Consider the following 20,069-nt stretch of genomic DNA (forward strand, 5'->3'; position numbering starts at 1 on the left):
AACAAAATTTAAAAAAATGCTTTTTAATATTGGGGCACCGGGGTGGCTCGGTTGGTTAAGCATCTAACTTTGGCTAAGGTCATGATTTCATGGTCCTTGAGTTCAAGCCCCGCATCAGGCTCAGTGCTGACAGCTCGGGGCCTGGAGCCTGCTTCAGATACCGTGTCTCTGTCTCTCTCTGCCCCTCCCTGACTCAGGCTCTGTCTCTCAAAAATAAATAAACATTAAAAAAAGTGATGTTATCAGGGGTGCCTGGGTGGCTCTGTCGGCTAAGCATCGGACTCTTGATTTTGGCTCAGGTCATGATCTCACAGTTTGTGAGTTTCAGCCCCATGCTGGGCTCTGCACTCACACTGTAGAGCCTGCTTGGGATTCTCTCACCCTATCTCAAAAATAAATAAATAAACATTTAATTTTTAAAAACTAAAAAATAATTTAAAAATTAAAAAAATATTGTTATCAAAGTCATTAGAGCTATACTAATTACCAAGAAAAACAGTAAGATTCTATACAAATACACAACATGTAGATTCATGTGTGCAAGAGCACTCTTGAAAATGCACATACTCTATGGGGCACCTGGGTGGCTCAGTCGGTTAAGCGTCCGACTTCAGCTCAGGTCACGATCTCGCGGTCCGTGAGTTCGAGCCCCGCCTCAGGCTCTGGGCTGATGGCTCAGAGCCTGGAGCCTGCTTCCGATTCTGTGTCTCCCTCTCTCTCTGCCCCTCCCCCATTCATGCTCTGTCTCTCTCTGTCCCAAAAATAAATAAACGTTAAAAAAAAAAAATTAAAAAAAAAAAAAAAAGAAAATGCACACACTCTCAAGAGCAACATTTATCAAGTACTTACTGTATGTGAGATTTTATGTTAGATACTAAGCAATAAAAACATGAGTAAAGCCCTCCACTTCCAAGTAAAAACCATGTGTACGTGCCTGTATGTTCATAGGTAAACGTCTTACCATTTAGGACTTCTTAAAAGCTCTTCTTTAAGGGATGTTTTTAAACATGAATAAATCTTACTGTACTTACTGCTAAAATGTCTGCTTCTACAGGTAGTAGGTTTAAGAATGCAAAGAGCTGGACAGTCAAAATGGTATAGACTTGTGTGGCTGACAGCATGAGCATCCCGATGGAGAGCAGCATCTTGCTGTAAAATCACCTGGAAGATAAGCAAATAAGTAACGATGAGCTCTGGTACTTGGTCCCTGAAAACAAATCACTTAATATGTTAATTCCTGATGTCCAAAAAAATCTTACAAATGTGTTAACATTAAAATTAAACATATTTCAAAAGCATAAGAATTTAGACAGATTTGGACATTTAAGTACACACCCAAAGTTAGTCAATAACCACATAACTCATGGTAACTAAGTTCTGTGTTTTAACCACTAAACAAATATCCTTCCATGGTTCTCAGTATGTAGTACGGCTTGTCTACTAATTCAGTTAGGAAGGGAACTAGATTTCAATGAATATAATGACTAAAAAACACAAAAAAATCCCTTTGCTTTACAATTTTTACAATTTTATTTTTTTAATGTCTATTAAAAAAAAATGTGCAGGAGAGGGACAGAGAAAGGAGAGAGAGAGAATCCCAAGCAGGCTCCACCCTGTAAGCACAGAGCCCAACATGGGACCCAAACCCAGGAACCATGAGACTATGACTGGAGCCAAAATCAAGAGTCAGACACTCAACTGACCGAGCCACCCAGGCACACCAACAATTTTAAAAAATTTTTATAATTCTTTAAATATAACTAATAATTTCACATGCAAATTAACTTTTTATTTATTCTTGCATATTGCACCCACTTTAGAGAATATAAGAGAAAAACCAGCCATATATTATAAATACGCTTTGCTCTGTCCCTCCTAACGATGTATGTACCTTTTTCCCTCTACATCCTAATGGCAATAGTGCAGCTACCTTTTCCAACTTCACCCAATTTTCTATGAGTCCTTAGCTATCTTGCAGCAAAAAGATACCATTAAAGGACTAAACAATAACCAAGTAATAAGAATAAAATTCTCTTGGTAGTCCTCAACGATCAGTATAACATATTTTTTTAAAGGTGAGAACAAAGTTTGCAAAGACAAGGGCCTTTATTTTTATTTTATTTTTATTTGAGACAGAGAGAGAGAGAGAGAGGCAGAGAGACAGAATCTTAAGCAGGCTCCGCGCTCAGCACGGAGCCTCATGAGGGACTCAATCCCATGACCCTGAGATCATGACCTGAGCCGAAACCAAGAATCAGATGCTCAACTGACTGAGCACCCCAGAGACAAGGGCCTTAATAATGAATTATTTCAGTAAATGCCACTAACTCAAGTAATACTAATTTTGATGATGATTACTGTTGATAAGGCTCTGTATCAACAATGTGACTCTTTGACACACACTGAAAGAGAAATGCCTCTGAACAATTTTTGAACTACCTTCTTACAAAACCATTAAGATCAAAGAAGAAATGAAGTTGGAAACATGTCAAATGTATAGATCTGCTCCACAGAGACAAAGAGTGGATTAGGGATTGCCTGGGGGGCTGCAGGTAGGAGCCAAGGGAACTTGGTGGGCAGCTAGGAATAGGGAATGACTGCCCATGGGTATGGGGTTTCTTTTAGGGGTGAAGAAAATTTTCTAAAATTAGATTATGGTGATTGTTACACAACTCCATAAATATACTAAAAATCACTGTGCTGTTCACTTTATTTTGTGTGTGTGTGCTGTTCACTTTAAATGGGTAAATCTTATGGTATGTTAATTATATGTCAATAAAGCTTTTTTAAAAATGTATAGATTTGGGGGTGCTGGGGTGGCTCAGTCGGTTGAGCATCTGACTCTTGATTTTGACTCAGTTCATGATCCCAGGTTCATGGGATCGGGCCCCAAGTTGGGCTTTGTCCCTATGCTCCTCTCCCCTGCTTGTGTGTTCTCTCTCTCCCTCTCTCTCTCTCTCTCTGTCTCTGTCTCTCTCTCTCTCTCTCAAAAAAAAAAAAAAAAAAGTATAGATTTGTTGCTATTAGTTTCTTAGGAAATACATGTTATAATATACCTTTGTGCAGAAAAGAGTTAACATAGCAGGCCTGAGGCTGCTATCATTAGAAAGACCTGCTTGCAGAATTGGCCCTTCTTATTTCAGGAAGGTTCCCATTATTCCCTGATAAGAACGTCTCATTGTGTCTGAACTCTGCAAATAATGTAGTTATGTTGAAAACACATTTTCTTTCTGATAATCTGAAATTTTGAATGCTAGGTAGAGGGTACTTACAAGCACAGTCCCCAACAGAAACCCTGAGCACTGAATCACTGAACAGTGCCCAATATAAACCCTGGGTACTGAGCATTTCACATGTGTTGTCATAACTTAGTGCTGAGGAATTAAGTATATCCTGCATGACTCCATTGATAAAGGACTCTTAAAAGCTTATATCTAGTTTTCTCTGGACTTTACCCCACGAAAAATATCTTTGAACATTTGGAAACTAAACAACACAATTCTAAATAATCCATGGACTAAAGAAAAAGCCTCAAGAAAAATGTAAAAAAATGCATTGAATTGAATGAAAATACAACATATTAAAGTTTGTGGGACACAGCTGAAGCAGCGCTAAGAGAAAATTTATAGCATTGAATGCATACATTCGTAAAAGAGGAAAGGATTCATTTTGATAATCTAAGCTTCCATCTCAAGAACTTCAGAGAAGAACAAAATATACTCAAAAGAAGCAAAAAGAAATAAATAATAAAGATAAATCCACACTGTAAAGGCCAACTGAAAGTAACACCGATATTCAAGTTGATGTTCAAAAGGTTAACCCTATGCTTAACACAGGTACTCAAGGACTTCAAACCAATGCTCAAGGCACAATAGCCACTGGACTGTTTCCTTCTTTTACTCTGGATATGAGACAGCAGAGACAGAGGGGAGGGGGAACATGTACGTGTGTATTTAACAATAGGCAGTGGGTTTGGTTACACTTCTTTTTGCTTTTATTACGTTTTGAAAAATAACACGTTCTGGAGTTTTTATTGTCTCTCTTTACAAAACTAGCCCTTATTGATTGTTGAAAATGTGCAAAAAATTTAAATCACTCATAATCACCAAATTAAGGAATAACTAGCATCCATATTTTGGTGTGTAACCTTCCATTCTTTTAGTGATATGTACATTCAAATATATATTTAGCAAAACTGGGAATATACTATATGTGCACATTGTTTTGTTAACTGTAATCTTTTCACTTCATATATTGTGAATACTTTCCTAATTCATTAACTGTACTTGAAAAAATTAAAAATTTCAAACCCTGTACCATAGCATCCCTGGAGAACCAAGCAGCTAGCAGTCCAGGAAACCCTCTGGGGCTTCCACACTTTTCAAACATTTTTTCCAAGATCAAATGACTATTTAAAAAGCAGCCACACTGTATACAAATCAACATTCTCTCCCATTACTCCGTGCATCTGGGACTATAGAAATGTCACTGTTGGGGCGCCTGGGTGGCTCAGTTGGTTAAGCATCCAACTTCGGCTCCGGTCATGATCTCACGGCTCGTGAGTTCAAGCCCGGCATCAGGCTCTGTGCTGACAGCTCAGAGCCTGGAGCCTGCTTCATGTTCTGTGTCTCCCTCTCTCTTTGCCCCTCTCCCACTCATGCTGTCTCTCTCTGTCTCTCAAAAATAAAAAATAAACATTAAAAAAAAAAAAAGTCCCTTTAAAAAAAAAAAAAAAGAAAGAAATGTCACTGTCCCTGCCCCACATCTTCAAATTGACATTCTCAGGTCACAACAATAAGTCTTCCTACAGGGGACCATCCAGAAAAAACAAGCTATTTCCTCAGCTCATATTTCTGTCTTTTTGTAGCATTACCAGCACTCTATCCAAGAAGTATATATTGGGGAGTAGGAAGGAGACCCACCAGCTAGTACATAGTTGTTGACAGCCACAAGATTAAAGACAAGCACAGAGGGATAGGTCAATATACTGGCAAAAAAATCCTGTGACAGCTTCGGAATAACTCTTCATTTCACTCCTGGTGGAAACTCCACTGTCCAGTGCATAGCTATTGATGAGGTAGGCCAGTGAGTTACAGAGCCACAAATAAGTGATATCACCTAGGAGACAAGGAATAAGACCTGCAAAAGTCCTAGGATGCCCTCTTTGCAATAGATGGTTACTATGGAGTCACGAAGTCCATAGTACTTGGATTTTCTGCCAATGAATTGTTCCATAAATCCCAGACTAATCGTGTGGAAGGTGTGATGAGGGTAGCAGCAGAATGAGCCACCATCTTTCAAGTTGTCTCCTTGATAAATTGGTTGAAGGAGGGTGTGACTTCTTTCTGTACATTTACAGGGCCTAAATAGTCAACCTTGTCACATTCCTGGTAACGCTGCAAAATTTTACCATGGACCACACACAGTTCCAAGGACTCCTGAACAGTCTTGGAGTTAAGCCTGTGAAAAACCTACACTTCCCATGGATGTTTGCAATGTGCTGAGCATAACAAAACAGACCAGGAAGCCGACTTACTTGCCAACCAAAAATATTTCATCCTACTATTGGAGGAAGAGGCTCATATCCTACATGAGCAACTGGGACAAGATGGTGAGGCCAGAGCCCAGGAGCACCTGACTGGCCCCATCCACCATCATGGTACCTGAGGACATTTTTTTAAAATTATATTTCATACACTGGGTTTCCTGAGGACATTTCATACACTGGGTTTCCTGAGGGTACCTGAGGACATTTTTTTTTTAATTGTATTTCATACACTGGGTTTCCACACATGACTTTGTTTATACAAAATGAGAACTACTGGTTTAAAACAATATATAATGACCACATGACATTCCATGTGAATGCACTATAATGGATTTAATGGAATGCACTCTAATGGATCAAACAGAATCTCTATTGTTAGAAAATTTTTTGACTACTATAAACTCTACAATAAATACTCCTGTAGTTAAACTCCATAGGCACACTCTTATTTTTTTTAGATTAAAGTCACAGAAGTGAGTAGTAGTATTCTAACTGTGGTAAGAAATAGGAGATCCAGTATTTGATAGACGTAGGTTTATGCTGAGGCACTGACACATACGAACAGTGTGATTTTGAGACAAAATGACTAAGTTGCTTCATCTGTAAAAGGAGAATTGTTTAGGACTTAAAAGGACAACTCTGTGGAATAAATACAAAAATGCACATAAGGACTTAACAGCAGTGGAATACAGGAGGAAGAGAGTTTTGGGGTGGTGCTGCCAATAGACAAAACAGGAAATACCAAAGGAGAACTACAGTTAGTGGAGGTGAGCACAACTGGGGCTGTTTTTTTTCCATTAATGTTTGTGAAATATTCTGGTGGGCATGTAAACAGAATGCAATAAATAGAAGTCAGGAGCTCTACCCAAGGCACAGAGAGATGTAGTATCATCAACAAATATGTGATAACTAAAGTGATTTTAACGCAAAAGTGAAAATCAAGAAGAGGGCTAAAGAAAACTCTAAACAGTATATAAATTTAAGGGTCAAGAGAAAGGGAAAACAAAGAAAGAGACTGATTTCACAAAAGTTAAGAAAGAAAAGAATGTTGAAATGAATGTGGGGGGAAGGAAGGCAATCAACAGAAGTAAATGTTGAAGAAGTGGCAAACAGTCTAAAATTTTCAGAGTCTGTCCAACTAAGCATTTTTATTTCCCTGTAGTCCCACAAGTACCCTTGCTCTGATCAACTCACAATTTCAAAAAATGCACTCTGCTGTCACCAGCTCTATATCTTGTGATATATATATCATCTATAACAATCATGTGTTAGCCAGAAATTAAAATACAATCATCTACCTTCAAAGGAAAATTCAGGAGAAAATGATGAATCCTATGATATTATATGCAAATTTTTGTTTAAATATATGCAGTTTCTGTAAAAAAAGATCCATAGTTATTAACACATTTTCAAAAAAAAAAAAAATCACACACACAAAAAAATAATCACAAAAATCTCCAAGAAATCTTCTGGAGAGAAAGGTTAATAAGTTTAAATCCTTCAATACTATCTTGTAGCACCTAAACTACTGGGTTAAGTCAAATTGTATTACTAGACAACATTACTTACTGTAAAAATGACTTCCTAACTGATGAAAAGAATGACAAGTGGAAAGACTGTTAATTATAAAAGCTTGTCACAAAAACAAAAACGTTCCCCAAGGGGTAATCTCTCTTGAAATCAAGTATGACCCTTAAAGAAACCTGGAAGCTACTCACGGACTGTTACAAAAAGGGGTTCCTTTCCTATAGGAGACTCTCCTATGCTGCTCTGATACCCACCCACATACGCTTACAATTCAGTACACTCTTGGTTGAGTATAAAAGCTGTACCTGAATGAACATAAGGCTTCTCAGTTAAGATATATCTTATGCTGATAAGCCTGTATCCTTCCACAAAGCTAGTGAAACCTGGTGTCAGGTTACACCCATTTAGAGTGTTATTATCAACCAGAACCCCTGACTCATCATGCAGAGTGGGTGTTATACCTTTCTTCCCCATTACAATTCTCATCAGTCTCTGATAAATTCGAATTTATTCAATTACTGCAGCCTCTATAATAGAATTCAATGAAGTATTATTTGTTGTGACTCTTATCACTCCCAAATAGAATGTATTCTATTGAGGACATTCTTTTTTCATGATTTTATTTAAGTTCTAGTCCGTTAACATACAGGATAATATTAGTTTCAGGAGCAGAATTCAGTGATTCATCACTTACATATAACACCCAGTGCTCATCATAACAAATGCCCTCCTTAATACCCATCATCCATCTAAGCCCATCGCCCACCCACCTCCCTCCATCAACCCTCAGTTGTTCTCTATATTTAAGGATCTCTTATGGTTTGTTTCCCTCTCTCTTCCCCACTCCCATATGTTCATCTGTTTTGTTTCTTAAATTCTATATATGAGTGAAATCATATGGTATTTGTTTTTCTCAGACTTTTTTCGCTTAGCATAATATACTGTAGCTCCATCTACATTGCTGCCAATGGCAAGACTTCATTTCTTTTTGATGGCTGAGTGATATTCCATTGTATATATATATACACCACATCTTCTTTATCCATTCATCAGTCGATGGACATTTGGGTTCTCTCCATAGTTTGGCTATTGTTGATAATGCTGCTATAAACATTAGGGTGCATGTACCCTCTTTGAATCTGTATTTTTATATGCTTGGGTAAATGCCTAGTTCTATTTTTAACTTTTTGAGGAACCTCCATACTGTTCTCCAGAGTGTCTGCACCAGTTTGCATTCGCACGAACAGTTGCAAGAGGTTCCCCTTTCTCCAAAGAGGACGTTTCTTTAGAACGTTTTTGAAAAAGCACACAGAAAAGCCTTCTAATAAAATTGAAGCCACCAATTCAGCCCCTCTGGCCAACCTAATGGTCTAAGTTTTAGCAAGCACCTTTAACCTGACTGATTAACTAAACCTTTCTTTGTGGTTTTACAGATTATGCATTGTTTGCTAATAAGACTCAGAACCAAACCCTGTTGTACAACCTCCCCCCCCCCCCCCCAGCCACACCTCAGTACACAACCTCTGAGCACTGCAGTGATAACATCTGAAAGCTGACACCACTGAGTCTGCACATAATTAAGAATTGCTACAGACCACTATGCTCCCCTTTTACTGATTAACTGCCCTAATGTTCCTTTAAAACTCTTTGGGCCTGGCACAAACCTTGGAGTTTGTTTTTGGACAAGAATCTACCCTCTCCCCAGGTGGCGTTCCTCCTAAATAAAGCTCATATTCCTTTCCTTTTTTTTCTTTTTCTTTTTTTTGGGCCAAGTTTTAACTTAAATTCCAGCTAATTAATATACACATTACTAATTAACATAAACATTAGTTTCAGGTGTAGAATTTAATGATTCGTCACTTATATACGATACTTGGTGTTCATCACAATCATACTACTTTCCAAACAAAAACAATCTCTTGAGTATTGGCCTTCCAAGCAATGAGCAGCTGAACTCGGGTTTTTCGGTAACAAAATCTTGCTAGTTACAAATATCTACCTCTTTTCCTCCATTCCACCTTCTCTCTCTCTCTTTACTCTCTTTCTTTCTTTCTCCATAATTAACAAAAATAGGAGTATTCACTCTAAGTATTCCTAAAATCAGAAGTCTACATTTCTTCAAAGTAAGTATTTAGTAGAGAAAATGCAAAAAAATCCTTGAAAACTACCAAGCAGGTTTCTTAGAGGTATAGCCATCATCACAATCTCTGATCATATCCAACTGTGCCTACTACTTGACAGAACTTCACCCATTATTAACAGACATTTTATCTGAAATTAGCTTCCTGACTGTCTAAAGTTTTCCAACTGGCAAATTCTCATTCTACTTTCTGTTCAGTTTATGTCGCCTAAAATGTATTCTTGTCAAAACTATTTTAACCCAATTCTAACAAGACTTCAGAGCTAACTTCAAGCTTACAGGAAATACATAGAACAGAAAAAAAAAAAAAAAAAAAAGCTCTAAGACAAGGTGGGTGTTACTTGAGAGCACTGCACCAATTCCTGTAAAATTAAATGGAATAAACAAAATAGTGTAATGAGATGAAATGGGAAAACAGCATGAAATATGAAACATTAAATCCAAAAGCAAAAGTTTCAAGCAAACCAATGATAAAAATACAGTTAAGGAACAAGAGGGACAATGTGAATGTGCTCTAGATATTAGATACATTTTTTTTTTTTAAGTAACTGTTCATTTTCTTGGGTATGACGGGAGTATTGTGGTCAAATGAGAAAGTCCTTATTTTTGGAGATGCATAGTGAAATACTTAGGAATGAAATGTCATGATACCTGCAATTTACTTTAAAATACACAAGTCAAAAAATTTAAACCAGAAGACTAGTGAATGTTAAATCTAGGTGAAGATTATATTGAGATTCATTATACTATTTCTCTGTTTATTATACAAATTGTCAAACACAGAAAAGTTTTTTTAATGTACCGAATAAATCATTTTAACTCTTCAAGGATCTTCTTAGAAGGCCTTCAGCCTTATTTTTAAATGTTGATATAATATACATAAAATTGTTTAAAATGGTAAATTTTGTTCAGTGTTAAGTTCAGTAACAGTAACTACATCTACACTGTTGTATAACCAACATCACCATTCATCTCCAGAACTTTTCATCTCCCCAAACTGAAACTCTGTAACCATTAAACATGAATTTCCCATTCCCCACTCCCAGCAACAATTTTACATTCTGCCTCTATAAATTTGACTATCCTACATACCTGATATAAGCAAAATCACTTTTTGTCCATTTTTGTCTGGCTTATTTCACTTAGCATAATGTCGTCAAGATTTATCCATGTTGTAGCATATGTCAGAATTTCCTTTTTAAAGGCTAAATAATATCCCATTATATGTATATGCCACATTTTGTGTATCCATTCATTTACTGATGACACTTTGGTTGTTTCCATCTTTTGGCTATTGTGAATAAAGCTGCTACGAACTGGGTATACAAATAACTGAGTCCCTGCTTTCACTCCTTTGGGGTATATGCCCAGAAGTGGAATTGCTGAGTCATTATGGTAATTCTGTTTAATTTTTTGAGGAACTGCTGTATCGTTTTCCACATTAGCTGCACCATTTTACATTCCTACCAGCAATGCACAGGGTTCCAATTTCTTTGCATCCTCACCAACACTTACTATTTTGTCTGTCTGACAATAGTCATCCTACTGGGTGTAAAGTGATATCTCATTTGGTTTTGATTTTTATTTCCCTAATTATTAGTCATGTTGAGCATCTTTTCATATGCTTATTAGCTATTTGTGTGTCTCCTGGAAGGAATAATTATTTAAGTCCTTTGCCCATTTTTAATCTGGGTGTGGATGTTGTTGTTGAGTTATAAAAGTTCTTTATATAGTCTGTATTTATTTCCCTTATCAGATATATGGTTGAAAACTGTTTTCTCCCATTCCATGGGTTTTCTTTTCACTCTGTACAGTGTCCTTCAGTGCACAAGTCCAACTCACCTATTTTTTCTTTTGTTGCCTGTGCTTTTAATGTTATATCCAAGATATCACTGCCAAATCCAATGTTATGAAGTTTCTCCCCTATGCTTTCATCTAAGAGTTTTACGTATTAGTTCTACATTTATGTTTTTGATCATTTTGAGTTGTTTTTGTATATAAGATGGGTCCAACTGCATTCTTTTGCAGGAGGATATCCAGTTTTCCCAATACTATTTGTTGAAAGGACTGTCCCCCTCCTCCACTCAAAGGTCTTGACACCCTTGTCAAAATTCACTTAACTATATATGTAAGGATTTATTTCTAGGCTATCATATTCCAGTGGTCTGTATGTTTGTCCTTATGCCAGAACCATACTGCTTTAATCACTGTAGCTTTGTAGTAGATTTTGAAATCAGAAAGTATGAGACTTCCAACTTTGTTTTTTGTCAATATTGACTAGTTGAGCTCCCTTGAGATTCCATAGGAATTTTAGGACATATTTTTTTCTACTTCAGTAAAAAAAAAAAAATTCATTGGTATTCTAATAGGGATTGCACTAAATCCACAGATCACTTTGAATAGTACTGACATCTTAATAATACTAAGTCTGTCAATCCATGAACATGGGATGTCTATCCATCTATTTATGTCTAATTTCTCTCAGCAATGTTTTGTAGTTTTCAACATATAAGTCTTTTGCAATCTTGGTAAGTTTATTCCTCAGTATTTTATTCTTTCTGACGCTATTGTAAATGGAATTGTTTCATTAATTTCCTTTTGTGATAGTTCACTGATTTTTGCATATTGATTATATATCCTTCAACTTTGCTGAATTTGTTAGTTCTAATAAGGTTTTTTTGTGGAACCTTTATGGTTTTATACATGTAAAATCATGTTATCTGTAAACAGAGATAATTTCACTTCTTCCTTTCTAATTTGGTTGCCTTTTATTTCTCTTTCTTGCCTGATTGCTCGGGCTAGGACTTCCAGCACTCTAATAAGGACTAGAAGTGGTAAAAGCAGGCATCCTGGTCTTATTCCTGATCTTAAAGGAAGAACTTTCATTTTCAGTCTTTTACCACTGGATATGATATTAAGTGTGGGATCTTCATATACAACCTTTACTATGTTGAAGTAACTCCCTTCTTACTTATTCAATGCTTTTTATCATGATTTTTATCAAATGCTTTTTTCTCCATTAATTAAGACGGCCATGTGTTTTTTCTTTACACTATTAGTATGATGTATTACTGATTATTTTTCATATGCTGAACCATCCCTGAATTCTAGGAATGCACTTGATCATGGTGTTGTTGAATTTGGTTTGCTAGTACTTTGTTGAGGATTTTGCATTAATACTCATAAGAAATACTGGTCTGTAGTTTTCTTATAGTATCTATCAGTGTCTGGCTTTCATATCAGAATAATGCTGGTCTTACATAATGAGCTAGGAAGTATTCCCTCCTCTTCAACTTTTTGGAAGAGCTTAAGGACTGGTATAATTCTTTTTTAAGATATTTGGTAGACTTCACCAGGGAAGCTATCTGGTCCTGAGCTTTTCTTGCTAGGGAGGTTTTTGATTATTGATTCAACCTCCTTACTAGTCATAAAATCTATACAGATATTCTATTTCTTCATGACCTAGTCTTGGTAAGTTGTCTGTTCCATTTCAACTAGGTAATCCAATTTCTTGTTCTACAATTATTCACAGTACTCTTTCATAATTCTTTTTATTTCTGTAAAATTGGCAGTAATATGTCCCTCTTTCAGGTTTGATTTTAGTGGAGCCTCCCTTTTTTTTTTCTTAAAGCTATCGAAAGGTTTATTAATTCTGTTGATCTTTTCAAAGAACCAACTCTTGATTTTGTTAATTTTCCCTTGGCCTTGTTTTGGAGAACATGAGCACCCTGGCTGGCACACATAATTATCTGTATAGCTGAAGAGCACAGATGCCAGTTACTCATCTAATGCTGGTCTGGTATTTGCAAAATTTTAAAACTTCCCCAAGCATCACAGTAAATCCTAAGCTCACTTTAAATCTATGACAATACCATACAACTCATCTACACAAAAATACAGACTAAAACTTCATTTTACAAATGGGGCTGCATTTAATGAATGTTTAGGACCAATATTACTTTCAGGAAATTCCTTTCCAAACAACGTTTAATTCTGAAGATAACTCACATCCTGACATCAACTAGTTTAGTGCCAAATAACACTCATGAAACAGCTAATCAGCTCCATAGGAAAGCCTCTGAGTAAGCTCTTATTCTACTGATTCCCAAGCGACATTCCTGAGCATCACTAGCGTTCCAAAAATGGACCAAAATACTCCACTGCTAAAATAATGGTAATCTCTTCCTAGTTTGCCAAAAGATTTAAAGGATAGTAATTTCAATTTGGTTTTCTCCATAAATGTATCTTATACTACAATAAGCATCAAAAGCAAGCATTAACAGAAAATACATGTGAACAGCTAGTTAATGACTTTAGTGTAAAATTTATAATAGCCAAATCACATTTCATAAAATAGGTTTTTTAATAAATGTGCTAATGGTCATGTATGTATATTGGATACATGTGGTACTATGTTTCCTCCAAAATAGTGTTCTCAATTCATACAAAAATTGATTATATCAATAACTACATAGTGTTCCTTAAAAAGCATCATGACTTCCAAGAGTTTTAACAACTGGGAACTACGAATATACTGTAGTTAAAAAAAAAACCCAAAAAACTATGCTGTATGGGAATTTAAGAAATGGTTTAGAGGTTGTCATGAGCAAAAGTGTTAGAACAAAAAACAACAAGGCTTAACTTTTTAAGCAAAAATAAGATACCTAATAGTTCTTTGCAAAAAAACCGAAGGTTGATCCAAACTGAAAGCAAGCCTCACCTAAGATTTTTAACTATTGCCATCAACCAAAGCAAAATTTTTTTAGATTCCATGAAAATGCTTTACAATTTTATTTTTCCAACAAATGAAACAAAATTAACACATTTTTAATTTCAAAAGGTTAGCAAATAAAAAAAAACATCAATTCTTTCCAAACTCAGGGCTTCATACAAACTATTCCCAATGTTTTGTATGTAATCATATCAACTTTTCTCCCCATAGAAACAATACTGTTTTTATTTTCTTTACATATTACCTGCATGTTTTAAAACTTTTGTAAAGCCTATTTATATATTGTATACCAAACAAAAACCTAGAAGAAAATGCACAGAAATCTTAACAGAAATCCATTACACTTCAAGTTTTCTAAGTGTGCGTTACTTTTACGCAAAAAAAAAAAAATTTATGAGCAAGCAATAAGGTCTTATAATTCACAAGTCTATTCACAATTTAAAGATCTGAAGTGTGCAATCAAAAGAAGTGTAAAAAAAAAAAAAAAAAAAAAGGCGGATCTTGAGCTGAGAGTTAAGAAATCCAGCTGTCGTTTTCTCTCTGTAAGCACTGCATAATACTCAAAAGGTTCCATCCCACACTACAGTTCTTATAGTTAGTTGCCATAAAGGTCAAATGTAGCAGCTATTTGGGCTCTGAGGAATGTGCATCAGTTGGCAATAAGTCACGATGAACCACAGATGATATCAACTGTGATGCCATAGATTACCAGCACCCCACTTCCACTGGCAAAGAGCTCAGCACTGTGCTCACCAATACCAAAACTTCAAATTTTTAGGTCTGTCTCCTGCAACCACTCCAGGGATTAATTCTGTATTAGCAGAAATTCAATTAGGAGACAGATACTATAAAGTAAATTAAATACAGAATGTTTAACAGAAGTAATTAGTAAACTAAGATGTAGGAAGGGATGGCAAGGAGCGAGAGAGAAGGATTCTATACTTTATATACAGTTTATAGTATGCAATTATAAGTCAATAAAGCAGTTTTTAATTTTTTTAAAAAAATTATTAAACTATGATTTTAGTTTTTCCTGATTTTGTCTTCTGTATTTGGGGCCCATGGCTGAGGCAGACCATCACCAGATGTCCTCAACCATATGTACTGCCGACAGACCATGCAGCAAGAACAGGAAAAGGAAAACACAAGTCACAGGAACTAGGAAGGAAAAAACCCTTTCTCTAGTAAATTCCCTCTAGCACCCTGTCTCCTCCAGCATCCTGTCCCCTCTAGGACCCAATAAAGCTTAATATCATGCTCTTTGTAAAGAACTGCTTAGAGTCCAGTCCTTTATCGTGGAGCAGGTGAGTTTGGAGTAGAAAGATAACAAATTGATAATTGACATGGTTATCTTTCTGTTCATGACAGTATTTAAATAAGGCAGTGCTTCTCTCATTTAACAATAGGAAAAAGAGGAAAATGAATATATGGCCATTAGCCTGTATTAAGGCACAGACTCTCTTTCCAGTTCTGAAAGAGCACCCATAGTCTCATTGAAGTAGCATTTATTTTTAAAAGCCACACAAATTTCATATTCTATTCTAGGCTATTATCCATGTATGTTTAAAATAATAAGTGTTCACAATTACACAATTGATTATTATGTTTATAAGTTTCTAGAAGCTGCCCATATTCCTTGGCTGGTAGGCCCCTTTATCCACCTCCAAAACCAACATTGGCAGATGATACCTTTCGCATCCCATTATTCTAAACTCCTCTTCTGCTTCCTTCTTCTAAAGACCCTGCCTGGAGAATATAGGATAATCTTCCTACCCCAAAGTTCTTACCATATCTGCAAAGTTCCTTTTATCACATGAGGTAACATATTCACAGGTCCAGGTGTTAGGATGTGGACATCTTTGGGGTCATCGTTCTACCACAGTAATTATCCCATTTCTCATCAAATTTTCAACTTATTCATGTAGATCAGTATGGGATTATACTGATTTCATTCAATGGGTTATAATCTGCCATAGCAATTATTTTTTGATGCTTAATTGTTCCCGACTTGGCTCAAACAGCTTGTGTCTTTTTTTAAATGTTTATTCATTTCTGAGAGAGAGAGACAGAGAGAGAATGAGCGAGGGAGGGGAAGGAGGGACAGAGGATCCGAAGCAAGCTCAGAGCTGACAGCAGGAAGCCTAATGTGGGGCTCGAACTCACGACTATGAGATCGTGACATAAGCTGAAGTGAGGTGCTCAACCGACTGAGCCACCCAGGCTCCCCAGGCTTGTGTCTTTTTTATATGTCTCCATCATTCTTGAGCCCCTCTTTGTTGTCTGACAAGATTTTCAAGTCTCATCTTGTAGTTTTCCTGCCTCAGCCCTAAAACTGAGCCATTGCTCCAAGGAGAATATCCTTGTTTGCAGGAATTTTACATTAAAGTATTTAGAGCATCAGGTCAACAACTTACTCCCAAATGACTGAGGAGGAAAAAAAAAAAGGTCACTATACTGTTCTTACAACTTTTCTGGAACTTTGTGATTACTTCAAAATAAAAAAATCATACATTATTTTATATTAATCATGCCTTCCGAAGTTCAAAATAAATTATTTGAGTTTTGTGTAAATATTAGTGCAGATGACTGAAAATTTACCAACTATAAAAAATCTGGAATTCACTAGCATAATCAGAAGATCACTTAACATTATGTTGGAAGGACACCCCAAACTTCATATTTAGGATAATCTCACATCATAAAAATTAAAATTATTTAGTATTCCACTTTCCAACTTCATATTTATCTATATGATCCTATTCATTTGGGAAAAAAGTAAAGGACTATTAAAACCAATAAATGTTACAAAAATCAGTCATGTCTCCACACAGCAGCAATGAATAATTGCAAAATGAAATTAAGAAATAATTCCATCTATAAAAGGTATCCAGAAGAATAAAATACCCAGGAGTAAATTTAATCAAGGAGGTAAAAGACTTGTACACTAAAAACTATAAAACATTGCTGAACAAAATCAAAGGCCTAAATAATGGAAAGATACCCCATGTATTAGAAGACTTAATGTTGTTAAGATGGCAATACTACCAAAAGAAATCCGCAGATTCAGGGGCGCCTGGGGGGCTCAGTCAGTTAAGCATCTGACTCTTGGTTTCAGCTCAGGTCAAGATCTCAGTGTGTAGGGTCGAGTCCCGCGTCGGGCTCTGCACTGACAGTGTGCAGCCAGTTTGGGATTCTCTCTCTCTCCCTCTCACTCTGCCCCTCCTCCCCCTGCACTCTCTCCCTTTCAAAATAACTAAACTTTAAAAAAAAAAAAAACCACAGACTCAATACATTCCGTGTCAAAATTCCAATATCCTTTTATTCAGGAATGGAAGTCATTCCTCCAATTCTAACGGAATTACAAGTCCCCAGTAGTCAATATAATTCTGGGAAAAAGAGAACAACGCTAAAGGACTCATACTTCCTGATTTCAAAATCTTACTGTAAAGCTACAGTAACCAAAACGGTGTGGAATGGGCCTGAGGATAGACATGTCAACCAATGGAATTAAGACCCCAAAACAAACCCATACATCTATGCCCAAGTGGTTTTTGACAGAGGTGCCAAGACCATTCAAAGGGAAAACAATAGTCCCTTCAAGTGTACACCAAACTCAAGATATAATAGGTGAAAATTAACTCAAAATGGTTCGGTGACCCATGAAATATGAACTAAAATGATAAAGCTCTTATAAGAAAACATAGGAGCAAGTCTTCATGACCTCAGATTCAGCAATGGAATCTTAGCTAGCACATCAAAAGCCAACAGCAAGAAAAAAAACTGGGCTTCATCAAAAGTAAAAACTTTTATGCATCAAAGGACATTATCAGGAAGTGAAAAGACAACCCACAGAATGGGAGAATACTTTTAAATCATATCTTCTAGGGGTCTAGAATCTAGGATATATAAAAACATTTACGACTCAATAATAAAAAGACAAACATCCCAGTTAAAATATGGGTAAAGAACTTGAATAGACATTTCCCCAAAGATATACAAAGGGCCAACAAGCACATGAAAAGATGTTCAACGTTATTCGCCATTAGGGAAATGCAAATCAAAACCATAGTGAGGGGCGCCTAGGTGGCTGTCAGTTAAGCGTCTGACTTGGGCTCAGGTCATGATCTCACGGTTTTTGAGTTTGAGCCCCACATCGGGCTCTATACTGACGGTTCAGAGACTGGAGCCTGCTTCAGATTCTGTCTCCCTCTCTCTCTGCCCCTCCCCTGCTCACAGTCTGTCTCTCAAAAATAAATAAATGTTAAAAAAAAAAATTTTTTTTAAGCTATAGCAAGATGCCACTTCATACCCACAAGGATGGCAACAATATTAATTTTTAAATGGAAAGAACAAATGTGGCAATGTAAAAACTGGAACCCTCATACATTACCAGTGAGTTATAAAATAGTTCAGCCACTGTGAAAAACAGTTTGGTGAGTCCTCAAAAAGCTAAACATAGGACTACCATATGACCCAACAATTCCACTCCTGGCATATACCCAAAAGAAATGAAAACTGGTACTCAAAACAAATCCTTATATATGAATGTTGCTAGCAACAATACTCACAATAGCCAAAGGGTAGAAAGAACTCAAGTGTCCATCAATAGATGAATGGATAAAGTGTGGTATCTACAGGGGCACCTGGGTGGCTCAGTCGGTTAAGCATCCGACTTCAGCTCAGGTCATGATCTCAGGGCTTGTGAGTTCCAGCCCCGCATCAGGCCTTGTGCTCACAGCTCAGAGCCTGGGGCCTGCTTTGAATTCTGTGTCTCCGTCTGTCTCTGCCCCTTCCCTGCTCACAGTCTGTGTCTGTCTCTCTCCCTCAGAAGTAAATGATTTAAAAAAAAATTTTTTTTTTAAAGTGTGGTATATACATACAATTACTTAGCTGTAAAAAGGAAAGAAGTAGCGACACCCACACCAGTGTTGCTGTAACAAGGCAGAACCTTGAAAACAGTATGCTAAGTGAAAGGCCCAGACACAAAGGTCACACGTTATATGATTCCATTTCTAGGAGACTTCCATAATAAATAGGAGGTATCTATTAAACCTAGCGAAACAGAAAGCATATTTGTGGCTGCCAGGTGTTTGGGGCAGCAGTAAATGGGGAGTAACTGCTTAATGGGTATAGGGTTTCATTTTGGAGTGATAAAAATGTTTTGGAACTAGACAGAAGTGGTAGTTGCACAACAATGTAACTGTATGAAATGTCACTCAATCGTGCACTTTAAAATGGTTAGTTTTAGGTTATATGAATTTCACCTCAAAAAAAAATTTTAATTAATGTTTATAATAAATGTTGGACAAATGTGTAAATTACAAGCACAGTTCTTTTTTGAAAGTCGAACATGTAAATTCAAGCACAGTAACTAGGCAGATAAAGTACTCTTCAACATTTAATGAGGTATTTTACATCTAAGCAAAGTAAGAGTTCAATTCCCACTCTCTCTCTCATGACTTGATTTAGAAATATTCATCCATCTCGTGGTGTTTCTCCCTAGAAATTCATTTCCTCTATAAAAGTTTACCTGAATATCTCAATTATTAGAAACTGAGCCTGAACTAGAGTCATATTCACTCAAACTTCAACAAGTTTCTAGCCCTTTAGAACGGATTCTAAATCAAATTCTTATAACTGACCAGTTCTCTTACTTCAATAAGTAGACGATACCAAAATTTCAGTTGTTTCTTCAACTTAATGTGGTTATGAACATTTAAATGTCTTAATGTTCAAATATTTCATAGTTCTGATATCCTAAAACCACAAAATTAACATTTGTCCTCAGAGTTAAGACTGATTTCCTCAAGCAGGGCTATATCATTGAAATAACATATCTTTCTTGTGTACAATTCTCTTAAGAGGAATGTAAAGGTAGATATACAAATGCCTAATCATATTACTTCCTGCATAAAATTTGTTAACAGGTTAAACAACTTTCAGAATAAAGTCCAAAACTAAACTGTAGCTTAGCAGAGAAAGTTTTCCATAACGTCTCCAGCTTTGTCCCTTGCCATTCACTCTTCCTCAGTCTTTCTTTCTTCTCTGACCAGATGAACTTTCTCTTCTCACAGCCTCTCATTATGTAATGTGCCTTCTCTATGCCACCACAATGTAGCAAA

General features: G+C 36.4%; 1 protein-coding gene and 1 pseudogene across 4 annotated transcripts in view; both read right to left on the minus strand.

Annotated features, from left to right (window-relative positions):
• The window catches only part of RNF13 (ring finger protein 13), a 163,086-nt gene that overhangs the window by 135,283 nt on the left and 7,734 nt on the right, over positions 1-20,069 (minus strand). For 3 of the 4 annotated variants that reach the window (XM_019439402.2, XM_019439420.2, XM_019439394.2), the window contains exon 2: positions 1,032-1,161. In XM_019439402.2, coding sequence (XP_019294947.1) covers positions 1,032-1,145 — 114 coding nt within the window. In that variant the 5' untranslated portion in view covers positions 1,146-1,161. Of the gene's footprint in view, positions 1-1,031; positions 1,162-6,846; positions 6,924-20,069 lie in introns of all 4 variants that reach the window. The other variant, XM_019439412.2, reaches the window with a different exon arrangement.
• On the minus strand, positions 4,768-5,655 carry LOC109260938 (mitochondrial carrier homolog 2-like; annotated as a pseudogene).

This window comes from Panthera pardus, unplaced genomic scaffold (genome assembly GCF_024362965.1).
Source record: "Panthera pardus isolate Hobbes unplaced genomic scaffold, ASM2436296v1 HiC_scaffold_16, whole genome shotgun sequence".
Classification (NCBI taxonomy): Eukaryota; Metazoa; Chordata; class Mammalia; order Carnivora; family Felidae; genus Panthera; species Panthera pardus.